Source organism: Oncorhynchus mykiss, chromosome 25 (assembly GCF_057628025.1).
Source record: "Oncorhynchus mykiss isolate SJ-2025 chromosome 25, ASM5762802v1, whole genome shotgun sequence".
Classification (NCBI taxonomy): Eukaryota; Metazoa; Chordata; class Actinopteri; order Salmoniformes; family Salmonidae; genus Oncorhynchus; species Oncorhynchus mykiss.
In genome coordinates this window covers 58,865,608-58,889,346 of record NC_143046.1, presented here as the reverse complement: position 1 = coordinate 58,889,346, position 23,739 = coordinate 58,865,608, and the positions used below count along the sequence as shown (strand labels likewise).

At 45.1% G+C, this 23,739-nt stretch overlaps 1 protein-coding gene across 6 annotated transcripts in view; it reads right to left on the bottom strand.

Moving 5' to 3' along the window:
* ltk (leukocyte receptor tyrosine kinase) overlaps positions 1-23,739 on the bottom strand; it is a 172,063-nt gene that overhangs the window by 99,122 nt on the left and 49,202 nt on the right. For 2 of the 6 annotated variants that reach the window (XM_036962441.2, XM_090220636.1), the window contains 19 exons: positions 21,261-21,359; positions 20,840-21,014; positions 19,734-19,884; positions 19,398-19,517; positions 18,850-19,006; positions 18,177-18,359; positions 15,091-15,189; positions 14,336-14,488; positions 13,942-14,055; positions 11,325-11,511; positions 11,067-11,157; positions 5,616-5,680; positions 3,959-4,088; positions 3,696-3,793; positions 3,511-3,603; positions 3,170-3,271; positions 2,889-3,023; positions 2,656-2,746; positions 178-2,568 (listed from right to left, as the gene is read on the bottom strand). In XM_036962441.2, coding sequence (XP_036818336.1) covers positions 1,537-2,568; positions 2,656-2,746; positions 2,889-3,023; positions 3,170-3,271; positions 3,511-3,603; positions 3,696-3,793; positions 3,959-4,088; positions 5,616-5,680; positions 11,067-11,157; positions 11,325-11,511; positions 13,942-14,055; positions 14,336-14,488; positions 15,091-15,189; positions 18,177-18,359; positions 18,850-19,006; positions 19,398-19,517; positions 19,734-19,884; positions 20,840-21,014; positions 21,261-21,359 — 3,275 coding nt within the window. In that variant the 3' untranslated portion in view covers positions 178-1,536. Of the gene's footprint in view, positions 1-177; positions 2,569-2,655; positions 2,747-2,888; positions 3,024-3,169; positions 3,272-3,510; positions 3,604-3,695; positions 3,794-3,958; positions 4,089-5,615; positions 5,681-11,066; positions 11,158-11,324; positions 11,512-12,224; positions 14,056-14,335; positions 14,489-15,090; positions 15,190-18,176; positions 18,360-18,849; positions 19,007-19,397; positions 19,518-19,733; positions 19,885-20,839; positions 21,015-21,260; positions 21,360-23,739 lie in introns of those variants that run through there. The other 4 variants (XM_036962442.2, XM_090220640.1, XM_090220637.1 and 1 more) reach the window with 4 other exon arrangements.

The window sequence follows — 23,739 nt, the reverse complement described above, 5'->3', positions numbered from 1 at the left end:
TACTATTTTTTTTATTTTGGTTGGGGAAGATTGTATTTTACCAGGTAGAGTCAGGTGAAGGGGTAGTTTCTTCACTGTAATGAATATATAGGCTTCAAGGCTTGTCCACAAAGTGTCACTGTGTTTGACTGTAGCCTACATCATTGGAAACACAGGACATTATCGTAACCTAAAATATCCAGTAAACAATGTTTATTTCATTGTAATAAGCTAACATGTACATCAGCAACCGTACCACTTTAACTGCAGCTCATAACATAAATACTGAGAAATCAAAAAAGTAAATGGCAAACAAGCCCTCAACTATTTGGTATTTCATATGAGGATGCTGTCCCCTGCTGGGTGTAGGAGGTACAGTACAAACATAAATACACTTTTTAGAAATGAAGTAGAATTGCTACAAATGTACGAAGTTAGTCCAGTTTAAGGAATTCCAATGTCAAATAATAGTATATCATATTTTGGTGTTGCCAAGGTGAAATTCAGTAGTATGGACACAGGAATTCCTACCACATGATCTGCTGTAGGTTTCTCTAAAACCCTCAGTAAAAAGTGAGAATAGCCACCGTTTGATTAAATGCACGTAGAGAGGGTAAAGCATTAGTAGACAATAGTATTAAAGAAAATAAGTGTGGAAATTACTACATTTAATCACTATCTACAAAATAACTGACAATACTAAACGAAATGACATTGGTCATGCACCTTGTAGGTGACAAGTCATTATAATTATCGCAAGGAGCTCCTACACTAGTCTAGACTGTACCCGTCATAGCATCCTCGCACAATGTAATTCTCCTTTCTGCCTTACCATCACCTGCATAGGGAAACCAGAGATTCTTACGTCTTCACAGTATTGATTTAGCAGTCAATCCCAGTCATTCATTACAGTGTAAACCTACAATACAACTTTATTACCCATAGTTTCAGTGACGAACCAAACCCCCCCCCCCCACACACACACACACACGTCACACAGACGCACCGTTGAGAGGCGCACAGGGTCAAGCTGTAGTGCTCTCCCTGGATGGAGAGCATGTTATGGGCTCAAGGGTAGAGGATTGTTGTTGGGATAAAAATGGTAATGGTAGAAACAGAGAAGAAAGGAATGGACTAACAAAAGAGCCCCGAAGCAGAGGAGACACAGCGCAGATGAATCCAGCAAGGGCCTAGAAATCCACTGAGGCTTGGATGTGCTTCTGTGCCAGTGACATCCTTCATGGGATGTGTCATATTCCACATCAGGAAGAGAACATACCACCTGTCTCCTGGCAATGCAGCATCTCTTCCGGGCTGTAAACTGTTGTGTTTTCCTGCTACTGTGCCTTTCATATAATTTCTCTCATTGCCTACGCTAACTAGAATGCATCAGTTGCACCAAAACTGTATAAAATAAAACAATGAATAGACAAAAGGGAGTGAAAATTATTTGGTCAAAATGGCTGCCGTCTCCAGTAGTGTGTTCCTGTGCGTGGCCATTGATCTGTGCGGTCTGTTCCAGTGTTCTGCTTCTCTCCCCCCCCCCAGGAGCCACAGTTAGACAGGGGTGACGCTCAGGTCCTCCGACAGGGAGAAGCCTGAGTCTCTGTCCCGGGTGGGTTTCTCAGGTTTGGTGTGCTTCCTCACATCCTCGTGTCCATAGCTGGCGTGGCGCTTCAGTAGCAGTTTGGGCATACAAGAGGAGGCTGCACCCAGGCCTGCCCCTGAGCAGGAGGAGAAAGAGCCGCTGGGGGCACAGCTGGTGCTGGGGCAGGGCTCTGGGCTTTTGGGCACCACCAGGGGCAGTCTCTCCACCTCGTAGCTCTGCTCGTCGTAGGCATAGTTGACGTTGCCACAGGGGAAGCTCTGCAGCTTAGCCAGGTCCATGGCCTGGCCCCCACTGGCGCCTCCTGCTGGGCCCTTCCGGGAGGACACCAGGCTGAGGCTGGGTGCACCCTGGGGAGCAGAAAGGGTCTGGCAGGATGAGGAGGGGGATGAGGAGCACAGGCTGCTGGGGGCAGGGAGGCCTAGGCTGCCATCGCACCCAGAGTCGGTGCACTCGGAGGTAGGGGGTGCTGCCTGGAGGGCAGAGCAGCTGCTGGACAGGGGCATGGACTGGGTATGAGACAGTGCTGTCTTCCCCTGACCAAAGCTCTCCAGCACCCAAGAGCCATAGGTTGGGTTCCACAGGTTCTTGGTCTTGTTTTTGAGCCTCTGGCTGCCTGAGAAGGAGCTGTTCCTGGAGCAGGGCTGGAGGAGGGGCTCAGGTTGGAGCCAGGCCCCAGGGCAGACCCCTGGAGCAGGGACAGGCTCAGCCCAGCAGGGCTCCAGGGCCTCACGGTATGAGGCCACCTCCTGAGGCAGCTGCTGGGGCCTATGTAGCAGCAGACGGGGCTTGTGTGGTTGGGGCAGCGGGGTGGGACCAATGCCAAGACCCAGGCTGCTGAGCTGGGGAGATACCTCCTGGGAGGGGGCCACCAGTAGAGGGGTCAGACTGCCTGAGGTGTCAGGGCAGATCACAGTGCTCAAGTCCTCCTCTATTGTGGGGCCATACTCCACAGGCAGGGGTGTGTTGATCACATCAGGGTCCTGGGTGGGAGATCGAGAATATAAATGGTAAATATAAAATGGTGTGTTATAAAGGGCATGCATCCCAGGCTGCCAGTGGGTCAGTACCTGAGTGCAGTAGTTGATCCTCTCCAGAATGGTGGAGAAGTTGGGTCTGTGTTCAGGGCAGTGCTGCCAGCACTGAGTCATGATCCGGTAACTAGAGAAGGGAAAGGGAGAAAAAAACCCTCAATATCATGGATTTAAGTCTGAAATTGCATATAGGCCTTGCAACAACAGTAAATGCATTATAAATTCCCACCAAGAGTCAACTCGCCATCAGCTCAATCTGATCTACTCACACAGGCCCGGGACAGCTCTTCGGGGGGTCCATCCTCCCCCCACTCGTCACAAACTCCAGAACCTCTTGGTTGGTCTTGCAGGGGTAAGGCATGTAGCCAAGAGAGAAAATCTCCCAGAGCAGTACTCCAAATGACCTGCAGAGGGAGAACAGAGCTCAGTTAAAAAAAGTTGCTAAGAGAAATCAGTTGCTGTCCCATTTACACTGGCCGTATGTACTTATACCACTCATTCAACTTTGGATACATCAACTTTGGATCATGTAGAAGAGTAAACGGGTTACCAGGTGTCAGTTTTGCAGGTGAAGATGCCCTCCATGAAGGCCTCTGGCGGCATCCACTTGACGGGCAGCATGGCACGGCCGCCCTTTCGGTAGTAGCTGGCCCTATGGAGGAGAATGAGTCATGGTTAGCGTCTCAAACTCCTCTAGGTATATAACTCAATGGGAATAGTGAGTCTTCATCACTGCATGGAGCGAGACCAGACTGATCCCACAGATACGTTGAGATTTCAACTAGGAAAAAAACAATGGAGAAATTAAACGGCTCATGTCATGAAGATCAAGAGGCTTGGTAGATGCCGAGCGTGCTATCGGGACAGATAGTACTAGTGGTTTAAGTGTACCTGTATATATCACGTGCCATTCCAAAGTCCCCTATCTTAGCCACTCTGTCTGGCCCAGGGCAGGTCAGCAAACAATTCCTGGCAGCTATGTCTCTGAAACACACAACATTGAATACCTCTTTATGTAATATGAATACCGTATACAAAAAGGTCATGCTTAGGTTGTGGTAGGAGGACATAGTAACCTGTGGATGAAGTGGTTCTCCTCCAAGTAACGGCAGCCGAAGGCGATGTCTCTGGCCACGTGTAACAGCTCCAGCATGGTGAGGGAGGAGCTCTGACTCTGAAAAGACACCATACAAAACCATTACTGCTGGCTTTTACCTACACAGACCTACAGGGCTGTTTAACAGTTGAGAGACACTCCGCTTCTGACCGTTTTGGGTAGGTTCTGTCTAAGGGAGCTAATGATCGTTTTGGTTCTGTTCTGTCTCAGGAAGCTACTGACCGTTTTGGGTCTGTTCTGTCTCAGGAAGCTCTTCATATCTCCTCCAGTCATCAGCTCAAGGAGGATGAAGCGGGGCAGGATCTGCAGACTCACCCCGATGCAGCGCACTATGTTCTGGTGGCTGAACTTACTGTGGACACACAAGGACAGTGGTGGTGAATACACTGCCTCAGGCCAGACACCAGCTGTAATAGCTTCAGGGTACACAGGATCCGGCACCATTCCGTTTTGGACTGTTTCATTCCTGAAACTATTTGGCCGGATCCGGTACCTCTTGGCAAAAAATAAACGTAATATAAAAAAGTAGATTTTCAGCCCTTACCTAATATTCTAAGAGTTGATTGGGGTACAGCCGGCCTGGGTTTATGGTTTGAGCAACATTATGTTTGAGACCAACGTGTGGCTGTGTGAGAAGCACGGCTTCATCGCTCACAGAACTAGAATTAGATTCATTTTCTATGATCCCTCTCCCTGCTCTGATAGACATGAGCCTGCAACTCTCCGCTCTCCAGCGTTGTACTTAATTTATTTCCATATATAATCACAACCGTGCGAAGGGTTCTGGAGGAGCTGGAGCACCCCTGATTAATTCAAATACATTTGAAAAAGTTATAGAATTACTGCTGTCTGTCCAGAAATAAATGAAATAATTTAGAGTAGCCTACTAATTTAGCCACAGAGGATCAATAGCTTCTTTAAAAATGAAAAATAAATAGCCTAGCTGTGGATTGTGTATAGTAGCCCATTAACGAGGCATAGCCTACAAGTCGAGAACGCTCTGCAAATCTGTCAGTTGCAATTTGTCAATTGCATGGAATTTGTTTATTGAAAGGCCACATTTTCCCCCTGACCCTAGGCTACTAAAAATGTTCCCCATGTGTGCAACTTCTGGAAGTGCCTCTACTCTACTGCTCTATGTCACCACGCAAATAAAATGCGATTACATGCAAGCCAGGCTTTATTATACAGGTGATGTGTTTTTTTTCGCATGCGTTCCGGTACCTCAGAGCTCCCCAACTCACACACTATTTTTTTGTTTACGACACCTCCCGATTTACAAATTAAGCACGGATTGTTACAAAAGTGTGTGTGATGTTGTGTGGTGGCGTCTACATTAATGCGTCTGTGTTTACATCTGTATGTCTAGGGTTATTTCATGGCCAGGAAACACTCCGGGTCCCAATTTACCCCAAGCTGCTTATTATGTACTCTGTTGTGCCTGCTTTAGCCCGACAGCATCTGCTCGACAGATATGCTTTTTAATGCTTTCAGCAGAGCTCCATTTGGAGGAGAGACGAGGTTCTTCTGGCAACCAGCTGCTGTCTCCTCGATAGGGATGAATTACCTGACTCACTATGATAAACAGCTGGGGAGCTGGTTAACCAAACAAGCAGCACACAAAACATGGCAGCAGACTAGCCTGCTGAGCGCTAAGTGATGGCATGACAGTGTTTGGGTCTCATCCGCCTGCCTCATGGTACGCTATGTTACAGTATGCATCCTGTGTGTGTGTGTGTGTGTGTGTGTGTGTGTGTGTGTGTGTGTGTGTGTGTGTGTGTGTGTGTGTGTGTGTGTGTGTGTGTGTGTGTGTGTGTGTGTGTGTGTGTGTGTGTTGCAGGAGGAAGTGGATGGGGCTGTGTGTTCCAGCCCAATGCACCTCATAATCAGGGCCTCCATCAGGAAATCCATCTCGTCCTGTTCGGAGCAGATCTCCGGAAGAGTCTGTGGAGCAGAGAGGTAACAATAGGCAGTCAGGCCAATCAGGTCCTATTCAGAGCAGAGCAGTGAGAGACACACCCAATGGCACAAATTTGTTTACGGCCCTGTTAGTGAGCATTTCTCCTTTGCCAAGGTAATCAATCCACCTGACAGGTGTGGCATATTAAGAAGTTGATTAAACAGCATGATCCTTACACAGGTGCACCTTGTGCTGGGGACAATCAAAAGGCCACTCCAAAATGTGCAGTTTTGTCACAACACAATGCCACAGATGTCTCAAGTTTTAAGGGAGCATGCAATTGGCATGCTGACTGCAGGAATGTCCAACAGAGCTGATGTCAGAGAATGTCATGTTCATTTCTCTACCATAAGCTGCCTCCAACGTCGTTTTAGAGAATTTGGCAGTACATCAAACCGGCCTCACAACCGCAGACCATGTGTAATTACACCAGCCCAGGACCTCCACATCTAGCTTCTTCACCTGCGGGACTGTCTGAGGGGGACTGCTGAGGAGTATTTCTGTCTGTAATAAAGCCCTTTTTCTGGAGAAAAACTAATTCTGATTGGCTCAGCCTGGTCCCCGGTGAGTGGGTCTGCCTCCCAAGTGGGTGGGCCTGCCTCCCAGACCCACCCATAGCTGTGCCCCTGCCCAGTCATGTGACATCCATTTTTGAGGGCCTAATGAAGTTATTTAAACTCACTGATTTCCTTCTATGAACTGTATGTTACTCAGTAAAATCGTTGAAAATGTTACATGTTGCGTTTATATTTTTGTTCAGCATACATTGTTTACAGGGCTACTGAGATAAAGGCTAATCTGAAGATGGTGCTGGCTGAGGTTAAAACTGGTGAGTGTAGATGGTATAGGGATATTGTTATCCACATCAGCACAAATTAGGCTGAAACAGTCAGAGGTCATTAAGTGCAACATAACTTCAGCGTGTAATTTAACTAGAAATATATATTGGCATTGAGTAATTGTCTCTGGCCCCCTCCCAGTAAAAGGGGAGTGATGAGCTCTACAGCAGACTCACAAATGAATCACTGGTTGAAAACGTATTTCTGTCCCTCACAAAAGATAGCACAGTCAGCTCAATGTTCTCCATTGAGACTGGGTATGTGCCTCAATCTAGGTCTGGCAAAACTAAACATGGCAGTGTTTGCCTTAGCAATCTCCCTGGAATAAAGACTTCCTCCATTCCTGTGATTATTGAAAGAGAGTGAAAATACCTCATCTCAAAATAGGACTACTTAATGTTAGATCCCTCACTTCCAAGGCAGTCATAGTCAATGAATCATAAACTTGAGGTGTTTGGCTCAAGCCTGATTAATTGACTGTGTAAAATGAAGCCTCTCCTTCTGGTTACTCGAATGACCATATCCATTGCGCATCCCGCAAAAGGCAGAGGTATTGCCAACATTTATGGCAGCAAATTTCAATTTACAGGGGGGAAAAAAATGACTGCGTCTTTGACTTTTGAGGTTCTAGTCATGAAATCTATGCAGACTTCTCAATTACTTTTTATAGCTACTGTTTACAGGCCTCCTGTGCCATATACAGCGTTCCTCACCGAGTTCCCTGAATTCCTATCGGACCTCGTAGTCATAATAGTCCACAGACACTACAAAAGGCTTTCAGAGCCATCGACTCAGTGGGTTTTGTGCAACATGTCTCGGGACCTACGCAATGTCGCAATCATACCCTGGATCTAGTTTTATCCTGTGGAATAGATAGTGTATCGAAATGTTTTTCCTCATAATCTTGAACTATTGGACCACCATTTTATTTGCCCAGACCACAACCAAGGATTAACAAGAGCCACCCTATAGATTCTCTGATAACGCAAAGATTCCTAGATGCCCTTTCAGACTCCACCTACCCAAGGACGTCAGCGTACAAAAATCAGTTAACCACCTAACCTAGGATCTAAACTTAACTTTGTGTAATATCCTAGATCTAGTCATGTCACTGAAAGGGATGAATTCATGAACTTCTTTGACAAAAAGATCATGAGCATTAGAAAGATAATTGCAGTCTCCTCTTTGAATATGTGTATTTCTCCAAAACCCAGTTGTCCTCAGTCTGCACAGAACTGCCAGGACCTTGGATCAATTTAGAGACTCAGGTTTTTTAATCCTGTATTTCTCGACACATTCCACAGCAACAGTAATGGACTCTAAACCTTCCAGCTGCCTAATATAACCTCTTCCTACTAAACTACTGAAAGAGCTATTTCCTGTACTTAGCCCTCCTATGTTGAATATAATAAATGGCTCCCTGTCCTCCGGATGTGCACCAAACTCACTAAAAGTGGCAGTAATGAAGTAGCTTCAGGCGTTTGGAAATTGCTCCCAAGGATGAACCAGACTTGTGGAGGTCTACGATTATTTTCTGAGGTCTTGGCAGATTTAATTTGATTTTCCCATGACGTCAAGCAAAGAGGCACTGAGTTTGAAGGTAGGCCTAGAAATACATCCACAGGCACACCTCCCATTGACTCAAATTATGTCAATTAGCCTATCAGAAGCTTCTAAAGCCATGACATCATTTTCTGGAATTTTCCGAGCTGTTTAAAGGCACAGTCAATATAATGTATGGACATTTCTGACCCACTGGAATTGTGATACAGCGAATTATAAGTGAAATAATCTGTCTGTACAAAATTGTTGGAAAAATTACTTTTGTCATGCACAAAGTAGATGTCCTAACCGACTTGCCAGAACTATAGTTTGTTAACAAGAAATTTGTTGAGTGGTTGAAAAACGAGTTTTAATGACTCTGATGTAAACTTCCGACTTCAACTGTACATGTACAGTCATGGCCAAAAGTTTTGAGAATGACACAAATATTAATTTTCACAAAGTCTGCTGCCTCAGTTTGTATGATGGCAATTTGCATATACTCTAGAATGTTATGAAGAGTGATTAATTGGAAGAGAGCAAATAATTGGAAAGTCCCTCTTTGCCATGCAAATGAGCTGAATCCCCCCAAAAACATTTCAGCCCTGCCACAAAAGGACCAGCTGACATCATGTCAGTGATTCTCTTGTTTACACAGGTGTGAGTGTTGACGAGGACAAGGCTGGAGATCACTCTGTCATGCTGATTGAGTTCGAATAACAGACTGGAAGCTTCAAAAAGAGGGTGGTGCTTGGAATCATTGTTCTTCCTCTGTCAACCATGGTTACCTGCAAGGAAACACGTGCCGTCATCATTGCTTGCACAAAAAGGGCTTCACAGGCAAGGATATTTCTGCAAAAAAAAACACGCAAAAAAGGATATGGCTTTTTTAGTAAGATTGCACCTAAATCAACCATTTATCAGATCATCAAGAACTTAAAGGAGAGCGGTTCAATTGTTGTGAAGAAGGCTTCAAGGCACGCAAGAAAGTCCAGCAAGCGCCAGGACCGTCTCCTAAAGTTGATTCAGCTGCGGGATCGGGGCACCACCAGTACAGAGCTTGCTCAGGAATGCAGCAGGCAGGTGTGAGTGCATCTGCACACACAGTGAGGCAAAGACTTTTGGAGGATGGCCTGGTGTCAAGAAGGGCAGCAAAGAAGACACTTCTCTCCAGGAAAAACATCAGGGACAGACTGATATTCTGCAAAAGGTATAGGGATTGGACTGCTGAGAACTGGGGAAAAGTCATTTTCTCTGATGAATCCCCTTTCCGATTGTTTGGGGCATCCGGAAAAAAGCTTGTCCGGAGAAGACAAGGTGAGCGCTACCATCAGTCCTGTGTTATGCCAACAGTAAAGCATGCTGAGACCATTCATGTGTGGGGTAGCTTCTCAGCCAAGGAAGTGGGCTCACTCACAATTTTGCCTAAGAACACAGCCATGAATTAAGAATGGTACCAACACATCCTCTGAGAGCAACTTCTCCCAACCATCCAGGAACAGTTTGGTGACGAACAATGCCTTTTCCAGCATAATGGAGCACCTTGCCATAAGGCAAAAGCAATAAGTGGCTCGGGGAACAAAACATCGATATTTTGGGTCAAGAAACTCCCCAGACCTTAATCCCATTGAGAACTTGTGGTCAATCCTCACGAGGTGGGTGGACAAACAAAAATCCACAAATTCTGACAAACTCCAAGCATGGATTATGCAAGAATGGGCTGCCACCAGAAGTTAATTGACAGCTTGCCAGGGCAGAATGCAGAGGTCTTGAAAAAGAAGCGTCAACACTGCAAATATTGACTCTTTGCATCAACTTCATGTAATTGTCAATAAAAGCCTTTGACACGTATGAAATGCTTGTAATTATACTTCAGTATTCCATAGTAATATCTGACAAAAATATCTAAAAACACTGAAGCAGACAACTTTGTAGAAATTAATATTTGTGTCATTCTCAAAACTTTTGGCCACAACTGTACTCTTATAATCTCCACCGGCACAGCCAGAAGAGGACTGGCCACCCCTCAGAGCCTGGATCCTTTCTAGGTTTTTTCCTAGGTTCCGGCCTTTCTAGGGAGTTTTTCCTAGCCACTGTGCTTCTACCTCTGCATTGCTTGCTGTTTGGGGTTTTAGGCTGGGTTTCTGTACAGCACTTTGTGACATCGGCTGATGTAAAAAGGGCTTCATAATACATTTTATTGATTGAGTTTCACACCATGTTTTCTCAGAAAATCAATGAATTCATTAATATATGTAGCTGAATTAATTAATTCATTAATGTCAACGTCTATGGTATGTGTGATGCAATTATGTTACATTTCCCCTAATTGGAGAGGGCTGGATTGTGGTAATAGCTGGATCAGAATAAGTGTAACGTTATCAAATACATCTAACATATGGTTTCCATGGCTTCCATGTGTTTGATGCCATTGCATTTGCTCCGTTCCAGCCATTATTATGAGCCTTCCTCCCCTTCAGCAGCCTCCACTGATTTTAACCCTACTCTTAAATGATCACGTAATCGCGCATTGTTTGACTTGCATCATGCATTTTTCCAAGCAGAAGCAATACATACAGACATGTTGTGTCACAGCGAAACAGAGAGACTAATAGAATGACATTTAGATCAGTGTTGAAGTCTATTTAAAGGTCACAAGCACAATCTCCTTCGTTCGATTGCAGGTCTGCACGTCATTGTTGCTTACAACACAGAGGCAAAAAGGGGACCTTGTTATTGTCGACATCCAGACAGTTCTCAATGCAACAGACCAGCAGTACATATAATGAAGAAAATGTCAAGGAAAACTACCATAGAGGAATATATTTTTGGTCAAAAGGTTACCAATATTAACCATCTTCTCTCTACTCCTGTTTTTAAGACATTCAGTCATATGCACTGCCAAAAGCAATTACTTCATTTCAACTGCTATGTGCTAATGTGCTTCAAGTCATGGACGAGTAACGGAGACGGAGGAAGAGGAACTGACCTTTATGGCCACTTGCATGGCTGTGTTCTCGCCATTCATCCCTAGAACCTGGCCCTCATACACCTCCCCAAATGCTCCATGGCCCAACGCCCTGCAAACACACACAAGCCAGACAGATGACAAAGAGCTTAATTCCAGAGTCCAGTCAAAACCTGCAGTGACTTGAACATAGCACACTACTACAAATAAATTACCATGTAATGCACTTAATAGCTTATAGAGCTCTGCTGTGTCAGCCTCTCTGTGTGTGTGGACTACCTGAGGAGGGTGATGTTCTTGCGTGGTACTTCCTTCAGCTCGCTCAGTGAAGCAGCCTTGCCAGCAAAGCAGTAGTTTGGGTTGTAGTCTGTCATGATGGTGGATGACCGGATCTTACTCAGCTTGTACTCTGGACTCTGGAGACGCAGCCTGACCGCATGCAGCTGGTTCTTCTTACGGTAGTATACTGTAGGGTAGAGAGACCAGGAAGATGGGGTTGGTCACTGTGATACAGCCCTCGGCTTCAAACTGTTTCTATACTGTAACTATCAGAGACAACATCCCACTAGCGCTGCATTAGACACACTACCCTGATGTCTGTCTGTCCTCTAACCTCTGGCCTCTGGCCCTGGTCCAATCAGTGACTAGCTAACAGTCTGTGAGTTGAGGACCGAGGACTCACCCTCCGTGGAGGCGGCCCGCGGCCTCGATGCAGGTTGGTAGTCTGCCTGGAGGGCTGGGTGGGGGCCCTGGGGGGCGATGCGTGGAGGTGAGAGGTGCCCTCTGCTGTGATGTCGAGCTGCAGGTGCAGACAGACGCGACACTCGGGGGAGGAGTGGGGGGCCCGTGGACAGACTACCAACCTACATGGGGGAGAGCTCAGGTGAAGAGACACTGTTAAGTGTCTGAGGTCTGTCTCCACCCTGGAAGGGCCCTCTCCATGGGCCACTGTGGGGCTGCATAAACCATCTGGCCCAGGGCTAAGGATTTTGTGTTGGGTTGAGTGTGTATGTGTTGTATGTTGTGTGTTACACATGTTGTGTGTTTAGGATATAGGGAAACTATTTACTGACACTGTACAGTATGTTTTCTGAATTGATAGCTCTGACATCACTTCCTCTGAGGCTCATGGGAACGTTCTGTGGTCATACCCAAAGGGACTTCACTTCACGGTGAAACTTTGTGTTAATTACGGGTTTTATTTATTTAGCATTGGGGGGGGGGGGAAAGTACAGTTACACTTCAGTCATGGCACAGTGTGTTACAGTTCGTGCACAAGTCAAACTCTAAATATCTGTACTAACATAGAGGGATGGTTTGTTGCCTTCACGGACAACAGTAATCACATAGTTAATCGTTCATATCCCGACACTCTATTGTTATTGGTAGTATTAACTCCTCCGCGGTTGAGAGATGTACACTATATGAGAGAGGTATAGGGGATTAGAGAAGATCATTTCACAGCAAAGCAGTAATGCTTGGATCCTGACAGGGCATATGCATAGTGATGAGTCACCACCATAGTGCTTTTAAAGCTTAAAAGTTGACATTCTGCCATGGTAAGACACTCCATGGTAAGACACTCCATGGTTAGACACTCCTTTAAAATCAGCACTGCCTGGAAAATAAGTCTTCCACGTACAGAGCTGACCTCCGCTCTTACCGCAGCACACGTACAGAGCTGACCTCCGCTCTTACTGCAGCACACGTACAGAGCTGACCTCCGCTCTTACCGCAGCACACGTACAGAGCTGACCTCCGCTCTTACCGCAGCACACGTACAGAGCTGACCTCCACTCTTACCGCAGCACACAGGCGTCAGAAAGGGGGCAGTGCAAACAGAAACATCAGATAATCCCTCACTGTCCTACATTTCTAGCCCCCCCCAAAAATAATAAGACAATTGGTTAAAAAAAAATATTGTTTGCATGCATTAAGTACACACATAACACGGTAGCAGCATTCAATATGATATTGATCATTGCCTATTGGCAAGACAAAGTTAGACACTAATATTAGGAGAATCGATTATTATTCTCTCTTTCAATCCTCAAAGCAGAATAATCAAAGGTACAATTTAAAGGTTCATATCAGTCCTTTTCCTAATTCCCTAATCATTCCTTTTAGCAGGGTAATTGTGCAATCATTAGCATTAAGCGGTGAAGCCATGTATCACCTTGAATGTGATTATAAAACAAGTATACAGTAGAGGGTAAGAATTGTTACTGGAGATATGTCCAATGCGCCCTTTGAAGCATGAATACAGTATATGTTATTGCACACAATTAGGACCATCAATCCCAATGTGCTACACAACCAACTGAATACTTCGCTAACCTCTTCACTCCAACATAAATGTCTTCGATTGTGTGGTCTGAAATAGTGCAAGAGTGAACGGTGGTTAGTCTCACTGTAATCCCTTAAGCCCCTCCAAAAATGATGTGTATCACAGTTCAAATATGTCTAGTCTCCACCAGGCTTGAAATCTGAAATAAAGATAATGCCCAAGGGCTTGCAAGACAAACCCATTATTGTCACTGTGGAAAATGATAAGCCTAAATTCCTAAAAGGCCACCTTGTGTACTCTTTCTGTCAAGCCTCTGAGTTATTTCATATTCAAGCTCTGCCTTTCTCTACAATTAAGTATCTTGCTGGTTTTTGACTGCTGTGTTGAATCGTGGACTTCTGCCATTCACTCTCATCCAATGTCACATTTCCCTCAAATAGAACACATTAAACCACAGCTTGGTTTAAAATGCTAAGCGTCCTGCTTTTTCAGGAGGCTTTCATTCTGAAAGTTAAATACAGTATCGTCGGCATGGAGAGAAGCTCACAGCTCACAGGCGGTGAAAGGTGGAGGGCACAGAGTCCACACAGAACTGGAAGAGTTTCTTACTGATGGTGAGGCTGGCGCAGGTCAGGACGATGCCCGTCACCACGATAGATGCCACCACGGCCAGGATGAGGGACAGGGACAGCTGGCCTTTTGGGGTGAGGCCCTGAGGGGCTGCTGGGGGGGGGGGGGGGGGGGGGGGGTCAGAGGTCAGGGTTAGCAGTGGAAGATGGAGAACCACTAAGATTATAAGAATGTTTCAAAGACAATGGGAATACTAGTGAGGTCGTTAACAACCTTCCATTCCATTCCTCCGTGTATTTTATTTGATGAGTGTGCCATTTAATAAGAAACAGATTGGCAGAAATTCTCAAGGACTCATTTTTTAAATTTTGCATTCATGATCCCAAAACACATCCAGTAAATTAGGGTATTTCCATGACTGTACAGAAGTTACCTGTGCAGGTGACATTGTCACTGGCCAGCACCTCCTCATTGTGACAGAGGCAGAGGATGAGTCGAGTGTCCTCGTCTCGTTTGCAGCTCTGGGTCTGGCAGTGACTGCAATTGAGCTGCACCTTGATCTCACATTCTCCATGGCTCTCCATGGCTGAGTGGAGAGGATGACAGAGGACATTACATCACCACATGAGTCTCACAAGAACAATGCTGTAGCACAAGCACCGGTCAACCTAGCCATATGTATGACTAAAAAGAGAAGACGTTTAGCAATCTGAGTTCTTTGTATCTCTTCTTCATAACATCGTCAAACACTGGAGTTAAATTCTTAGCTATGGTCAACTAAACCTAATCATGTTTTCACTGTAATGTCGATACTGCATGACCATGGATCAATTGATCTGTTTTAGTTAGTGTTTTTGTCACGTCTTTCACTACAAAGAGGACTGCTTTGTATTCCGGGCAGCATTGGCAGCACATGCTTTGGCCACAAATGACATTGTCATGCCGTAAAGAATTGATTGGCTGCCTGTTTTTCAGCGGCTAAAGAGAAGACAGCATGGCGCCAGGATCAACAAGATCCGTGAGGCTATCAATTAGGTCACCGGTGTCTGAGGATTAAGGCGCCCTTCCCTACTTCTCCTGCTGAATCAGTTAGGTGATAGAGACACACAGACCTCTGTTACGGCCAGGGCTCTTTCCTTGCGCTCTCCTGGCTCCCAGTGACACTGATGTAGTAGGAGAAAGCCTTACCTGCCAGCGGCTGGAGAAATATCTCCCCCATGGGATGAACAAAGGAGATGCCATCCTGACCGCCCGCTGTGATGTCATCAGTCAGCGCGGCATCGCCTCCTTGATTTAGATTAAACACGATATTAAAGATAAGTGCATGTTTGAGCTAATAATAATGGCTTATTATTGCCTGCACATCTGCTAACAAGTGGCAATCTTCCTTTTGAACAAAAAAGGTCTGGGTAGAGGGAGAGTATGTATGGTATATTAACGATGCTGAAAGAAATCAAATGTCTCTCAATCAATCTGTTCATATCTTGATCATTCAACCAATTCGGTGCCTTTTGAAAAGTGTAATTTGGTTTTAAAAAAAAATGTCATAAAGAACACGTTCAACTTCATAAAAACGTTTTCCCATCTCAAGAGGTTACATTTTTAAAAATACGATAGTAAATGTCTATTAAGTACCAAATAAAGTAACAGCGTTGACCATAACAGGTTAATTATCAAATCAGCCATAAAGCCCCTTGTGACAGAGGGTATTGAATGCAAAAATCCAATAGTTGGCCTAATTTCAGTTTATGTGACAAAACAAGCAAGTATAGCGGAGAGAATCATTTTAGCATCTAAACTGTGAAATATATTTTCCATAATCAAACATTTTGTAGTTTCAGCTGTTTGAAACTGGTGTACAAAACATCAAAGTAAAAGACACAAAAACATAGAAATAGCGCATATAGAACAGATCTACTGCTTTTTAGACTTGCTTTCAATGAGAATGACATACACTACATCACCAAAAGTATTTGGACAAGCCTTCAAATTAGTGGATTCAGCTATTTCAGCCACACCCTTTGCTGACAGGTGTATAAAATTGAGCACACAGCCTTGCAATCTCCAGAGACAAACATTGACAGTAGAATGTCCGGTAATGAAGAGTTCAGTGACTTTCAACGTGACACTCTCATAGGATGCCACCTTTCCAACAAATCAGTTCGACAAATCTCTGCCCTGCGAGTCCTGCCTCGGGCAACTGAAAGTGCTGTTATTGTGAAGTGGAAACATCTAAGAGCAACAATGGCTCAGTCGCAAAATGGTAGGCCACACAAGATCACAGAACGGGACCCCCGAGTGCTGAAGCGCGTAACACGTAAAAATCATCTGTCCTCGGTTGCAACACTCACTAGCGAGTTCCAAACTGACTCTGGAAGCAATGTCAGCACAAAAACTGTTCGTTGGGAGCTTCATGAAATGGGTTTCCATAGCCGAGCAGCCGCACACCAGTCTAAGATCACCACGCACAATGCCAAGTATAGGCTGGAGTGGTGTAAAGCTCGCCACCATTGTAATCTGGAGCAGTGGAAATGCGTTCTCTGGAGTAATGCATCACGCTTCACCATCTGGCAGTCTGACGGACTAATCTGTGTTTGTTGGTTGCTAGGAGATTGCTACCTGCCCCAATGGATGGTGCCAACTGTAAATTTTGTTGGAGGAGGAATAATGGTCTGGGGCTGTTTTTCATGGTTCTGGCTAGACCCCTTAGTTCCAATGAAGGGAAATCTTAACACTTCGGCATGCAATGACATTCTAGACTATTCTGTGCTTCCAACTTTGTGGCAACGGTTTGGGGAAGGCCCTTTCCTGTTTCAGCACGACAATGCCCACGTGCACAAAGCGAGGTCCATACAGAATGGTTTGTCGAGATCAATGTGGAAGAACTTGTGGAGAAAAAAAGGCACACCACCTCAAAACCTCATCCCAACTGTAAAGTATGGTGGAGGGAGCATCATGGTTTGGGGCTGTTTTGCTCAACAGAAGTTGGGTGATGCAACAGGACAACGTCCCAAAACACAGAAGTAAATCAACAGAAGAATGGCTTCAACAGAAGAAAATATGTCTTCTGGAGCGGCCCAGTCAGAGTCCTGACCTCAACCCGATTTAGATGTTGTGGCATGACCTCAATAAAGCAGTTCACACCAGACATCCCAAGAATATTGCTGAACTGAAACAGTTTTGTAAAGAGGAATAGTCCAAAATTCCTCCCGACCATTGTGCAGGTCTGATCAGCAACTACAGAAAAAGTTTGGTTGAGGTTATTGCTTCCAAAGGAGGGTCAACCAGTTATTAAATCCAAGGGTGTCACATACTTTCCCCACCCTGCACTGTGAATGTTTACACGATGTGTTCAATAAAGACGTCAGAACATTTAATTGTTTGTGTGTTATTAGTTTAAGCAGACTGTTCTTGTCAATTGTTGTGACCGAGATGAAGATCAGATCAAATTGTATGACCAATTTATGCAGGAATCCAGGTATTTCCAAAGGGTTCACATACGTTTTCTTGCCACTGTACAGTTTGTGTGTGTATCCTAACTACAATTTTTTTTTGTTTGCAGGACATCACCTGTGAAATCTCATGTAAAAAAATATAAAGGTTATGTGATCACATGTGAAAATCCAAGTGAAACTTCATGTGAAATATCATCATCCAAAAAACACATAGTTTTACATGATTTCACACAGGCCAAGCATGGACATTTCACATGTGAAATCATGTGGTTTATCCGTAAGGGGTGAAACAAGTCTTTATTCATTTAAAAAATCCGATTTATTGAATTCTCTATGTGGTCTATATTAAATGAGACCTCATTTAATATAACAGGCTTTTAAAATGCAATATTGGTGCACAACATCTACTTAAAATATCAAAGGCATTCTTTCATGGAACGACCCATCTCCTCTCAATCATGTTTTGCAGAGGAGCCAAGTGGAACACCCAATCTTATCAATCAATGAAGTAGAACTTTCTTTAAACTGTCTCATAATATCAGTACAGGCCTGTGAGTTATGTCACCAATCCACAACTAGTAAATCATACTAGATAAAGACAGAAAAGCAGTGAATGTTATCAATGTGCCCATTTCCTTGGGGCCAATGGAAATTCTCCAGCATAAATATCTTGTCAGATTCATCCTATAATAACAGTATAGTACAACACATAGGAAAGCAGTAAATAAATACTATTATTATTATTATTATTATGTGTGTGTGTGTGTGTGTGTGTGTGTGTGTGTGTGTGTGTTTGTGTGTGTGTGTGTGTGTGCTTACCTCTGTATCCACCGCCTCCTCCTCCAGCAGTGCAGGCTCCCCCTCCCCCTCCAAACCCCCCGAAGGTGGCCCAGGACAGTTTGGATAAGGCTTGGGGACAGGAAGAACCCCCCTCGGCCCCCTCCAGGAGAGACTTCCCTGCCCACAAGTGGCTGGAGGAGTCCTTCCAACCTCCACCACCCCCTGCAACACACACACACACAGGCACGCACACACACCACTCATTTAGCCATCACGCTCTCTAAACACTTCTTCCATCAATGTTTGCATAAGATGTGTCGATAATTGCTCCATAAGACCCTGCTGGTCAAATGTGATTTACTGGGAATGTTCCATGAAGCTTTTCCAAGAACACTGACATGGTACTGCCATATACAGTATGCCGTTTCACCCTTTTCAACAGTTGTATAAGTCAAAAGGCTGCAACCAAGATTATAAGCAGACCCAATGGATAACCAGTCCAGACACAGGGCCAGCTTCTTGATACAAACACATGCACTCCTGCCCTTTCTCTGACACACTCTTGTCCTGTCTCCTGAAAACACTCAAGTAGGAGCTTTAGCAGTCAGAGGAATGAAAGCCATATGTTTTCAGGGAGCAGATCGTCAGCTCTGTGAAGAGAATCAGGGGAAGGGCCACATGGAGGGGGTGAGGTAAAGGCAACCCTACCAACCTGCTGCCCCAGTCTTGCCGTTGGAGCTGGCGGCCACCGTGTCATTCTCATACTGCTCCAGAGGGATCTGGTCCAAGCTGCTCTCTGGGTCCTCCAGGTAGGCTTTACCTCCACCACCAGCTGCTATGAGTAGAGGCACCAGTACTCCACCCTCCATCTGGCAGGGGTCAGAGTCAATCACAGTAAAAGCTTTTAGAGCACCCCTCTACCCTCTGTCATAGTCCATCATGCAACTTTAGGGGCCAGTCCAGCGTTACAAAGACATACAACTTCTAGGTTAAAGGGCTCTTGTGATACAAACCAGTTAACATAACCTCTGACCTCAACTGCTTGTAACTACATCTGTAGAGAAAGACCATGATAAATGATCTTTTAGAATTCCTTCAGAACTTTTTTGAAGCTTATACATCGGTTCATATCTAGCAGCTACAGTACATCTGCTTCCGATGGACACCATCATGGCTTTCATTTTGTGTAGATGAGGTAAAGGCGGAAAAGAGTTTAATCAAGTTATGTTGAGATTAGGGACTCCTTTTATGGACTCTTACGTTGTAAATATAGGTGGCTCCTCCGCCGCCTCCTCCACCACCTGCCCAATCATCACCAGTGAACTCATCTTCTATCACTGAGGATTCCCCCAGGCAGATCTTCTGTGTCAGAGGATTTCTCTACAGAGAACAAATGGATATGGTCAGATCAGAGAGAGAGAGTGGCTGCTAGTCTGAAATGATATTTTCCTACCATCAGGAGGAAAATACTCTCTGGATGGCACCCAAGGTACCAGGAAGTAATCAAACGTTGAAAGAAAACTAAACACTTTGAAGAGCAGGTGATCCATCCATAATATCACCTGAGGTGGCCTAACTCTCCATTCTAACACTCACCCCTGGACAGGCATCCTCCCCTTGATGTCCCACCAGTATATAGACGATGTCTCCCTTCTCCAGAGGGAAGATGGCTGAGATGAAGACACCGTGGGAACGCTTGTTGTGGTTCTTTGCTCCTTTGCCACCTGCAGCTCCATAGGCTGAGATCCTGAGGAGGGCACAGTAAACATGTGATGGGGCCACTGAAGGCCATTTTTGGTGCTTGGGTGACCTTATAACAGTGGCTACTCAATTAATTAAAAGTGAGCATTGCAGAAAGGAGGCAAAAAAGCCATGTTGGTTTGGTCTCTATAGTGCATCAGAAGGTTTGCAGCACTTCAAAATCAGACTGTAACACTTGCAATACCAAGGCTTTGCCTGACTGACTTGTATCATCAGCTTGTATCATCAGATGAAATTAGGGTGAATATTCTGTAGTTTTACTGTAATCAGAGCTCAGCTGAGCCCCCCGACAACAACATACCAATGCTAACAAAGAAGAGCAGAGAACTGATACCCACTTCTTGTCTTTCTGTACCCCTTTTATCATCTAGTGTTATGGAGCTCATTGTAAATGCCCCATGACTAGACCAGCAACTACAATAAATGAGTTCAAAGCCTTGGCTTGGCAGGGGCCAGATTAGGAAGAGAGAGTGAGCAGTGAGCACAGACAGACTAATATATGCCTCCAGCTGGTGAGTCACGCTTCTCACTCTGCCTCAGTCTTACACACACACACACACACACACACACACACACACAAACACACACACGGTCTGATCCCATGTAAGACCCCCCTCTCCTAACCTGGATGATGTGGAAATCAATCTTGACACTACAGAGACGTGCCTATATTCTATAGGTCTAGCGGATATGTGACATGAATGTGATACATGGTAGTATTTAACCTGTATTCATTCAGTTGACTGATGTCTCAGGCAAGGCTGCTTCCTGCCAGCTGTCAATACTGATGTGCAGATGCAATCATTGGTCAGGGGGCTTGTTTCAAGCATCTTTACCCGAGGGTTTAGTCTAGCGCAAGAGTGTTCCGATTGCAAAAACAGTTGTTCTCTGTAGCTTTCATATTTCTACAAGATTAGAATAACAGCAAAATTTGCACCCACATGTATCTGTTGGTGGCCGGTACCCTCCAGGTCTGCACTCCTTTGAACGGACCCTCCTTGCCCACTGTGACACTGACGTTGGTGTTGCGGTATGCGCTGTCACACTGGGCCTGGGTGGGACCTCGGGGGCCACTGGCCCCACAGGATGTGAACCACCAGGTCATCAGGGACACCTCTGAGGAGAGGAGACAGACACATGAGTCACATGTCAGTCAACAAACAAACTCCCTGTGTTGCATGGAAGGGAGAGAGACATACATATAGTGGAGCAGCTGCTGAGGAATTCAAAGGAAATTACTTTAATGGATGCACCTGTTGCAATTTGCCAAATTGAGGGGAAAAGCTCTACGAAAATCTAATTGCAAAGGCCATTGGTCATAGAAAGGCTAAAGATATTCCATTAGAACAGCTGGTAGTGTACCTGAGGCAGAGGGCTCTGGCAGGGGGCTGAAGAAATCCAGCTCACTGATGGAGTCCATTTCATGGAGGAATCTGTGTCCGAGCAGCAGGGAGTTGAGATCTGAGAGGAGGGAGAGAGACACATTCATCTCTATTCATCAGTCTACAGACGGACCAGAAAAGCATTCTCTTTCATACGACGTCTATTAATTATGGTTTCTTCAAAGACGGAGACAGAGATAGGATTTAGAGCATAGATGTGTTTTTGTGAGGGCAGGATACAGTCCAGTTGAGTATATAAAAAGGCATGAGCTGCAGGATTGAGGAGATAGAATAAGAAAGACAGACAGACTTGTGGAGAAAGACAAAGGCTTCAGGAGATAAGTAATAATTGTGAGGGAGGACATCGTGAAAGTCTTAGCAGGAGACAATAAGGGCGGTTATGACTTAGGAGCTGTAATTAGCTGTGGAATTCTGGAGATGTGCTACAGTAAAACGTAATAGGGCCGATAAATCTGCGTGCCGATCATAGCACGCCCAACTGGTGCCTGTCTGGCGTCGACAACCCGCAGCCACCAGAACCATTTGCCTTGCACCAGACTGACTCTGCAAGCCCTCCCGCCTCTCTCCCAACATTTACCTAACCGCATTGTCAATTTCTATCAAATTAAACTAATGTTGGCAGGCTTCTCCAGAGTTCGGACCAAAGAGTTTCATGGTAGAGAAGAATCGACGGAGCGAAGAAGATGTGTCCTCGAGCGTGACAATAACTTGACACTGGAACCCATTGTTGGCGTACAATTTTATTGTCGGATTGCAGATTTCGAATCCCGGGGAGATGCATTCGACGTCGGTTTCCCTCTTTCAGAAGCAATCAGCCAGTGTGTGGATCATTGGGCCTCCTGGGGAGCACTCCAGCTGCGTTGGAAACCGTGGTTAGCCATCGTATCTGTGTGCATCATTCTTCGGTTAAGACTCCTCTCTGTCTTTGATTGTGCTTCAACAGCTCTATTGTTTCCAGTCATAAGAAATGCTCCATCAGCCGCAGGGCTCTCCAGAGGGTGGGGCGGTCTGCCCAACGCATCACCGGGGGCATACTACCTGCCCTCGAGGACATCTACAGCACCCGATGTCACAGGAAGGCCAAAAAGATCATCAAGGACAACAACCACCCGAGCCACTGCCTGTTCACCCCGCTGTCATCCAGAAGGCGAGGTCAGTACAGGTGCATCAAAGCTGGGACCAAGAGACTGAAAAACAGCTTCTATCTCAAGGCCATCAGACTGTTAAATAGCCATCACCAGGCGGCTTCCACCCGGTTACGTAACCCTGCACCTTAGAGGCTGCTGCCCCATATACATAGACTTTGAAATCACTGGCCACTTAATAATGGAACACTAGTCACTTTAATAATGGAACACTAGTCACTTTAATAATGGAACACTAGTCACTTTAATAATGTTTACATATTTTTGATTTACTAATTTCATATGTGTGTACTGGATTCTATTCTACTGTATTTTAGACCATGCCACTCCGACATTGCTCATTATATATTCCTTAATTCCATTCTTTTACTTTTAGGTTTGTGTGTATTGTGTGTATTGTTGTGAATTGTTAGTATTACTTCACTGTTGGAGTTAGAAACACAAGCATTTAGCTACACTGCTAAACATGTGCTAAACATGTGAATGTGGCCAATAAAATATTATTGGATTTGATAAAAGGTCTCATTTGCAACTTCATGGGGATGCATCAGTAGGCCTTTAACCCCCTAGAGTCGATGTCCGCGCCCCCTGTGTAAATCTAATTGGCATAATAAAAAATCCCCATCAAAATGTGGCAGTTTAAGCTCGAGATATCTGTTGTTGTTTTTTGCATTGGATGCGTCTCAATCCACCGATCCGCCGATGTCGCACCTCCACATCTGGGGTGAAAGGTGACAGAGCTGGAGCGGTGTTTGTCAGACCATGAGACATCCCGAAAATCGGTCTTCTTACAAAATCATCTGTAGCGTCGGAACAATTTGCCCTACGAACAATTTGGAAAGGTGCGACTCTCACGAACACGCACATGTCGGTTGCTCGTCTGAAGTTCCCCCGGTACCAGTAGAAAAAAACGAATGTAAAAAAGTGTTAGAAAACATTAGGAACACCTACTCTTTCCATGACTTAGACTGACCAGGTGAATCCAGGTGAAAGCTATGATCCCTTATTGATGTCACTTGTTAAATCCACTTCAATCAGTGTGGATGAAGGGGAGGAGACAGGTTGAAAAAGGATTATTAAGCCTTGAGACAATTGAGTCATGGATTGTGTATGTGTGCCATTCAGAGGGTGAATGGGCAAGACACAAGATTTACAGTAAGTGCCTTTGAATGGGGTATGGTAGTAGGTGCCAGGCGTACCGGTTTGTGTCAAGAACCGCAACGCTGCTGTTTTTTTTTACGCTCAACAGTTTCCCATGTGTCTACCACCTAAAGGACATCCAGCCAACTTGAC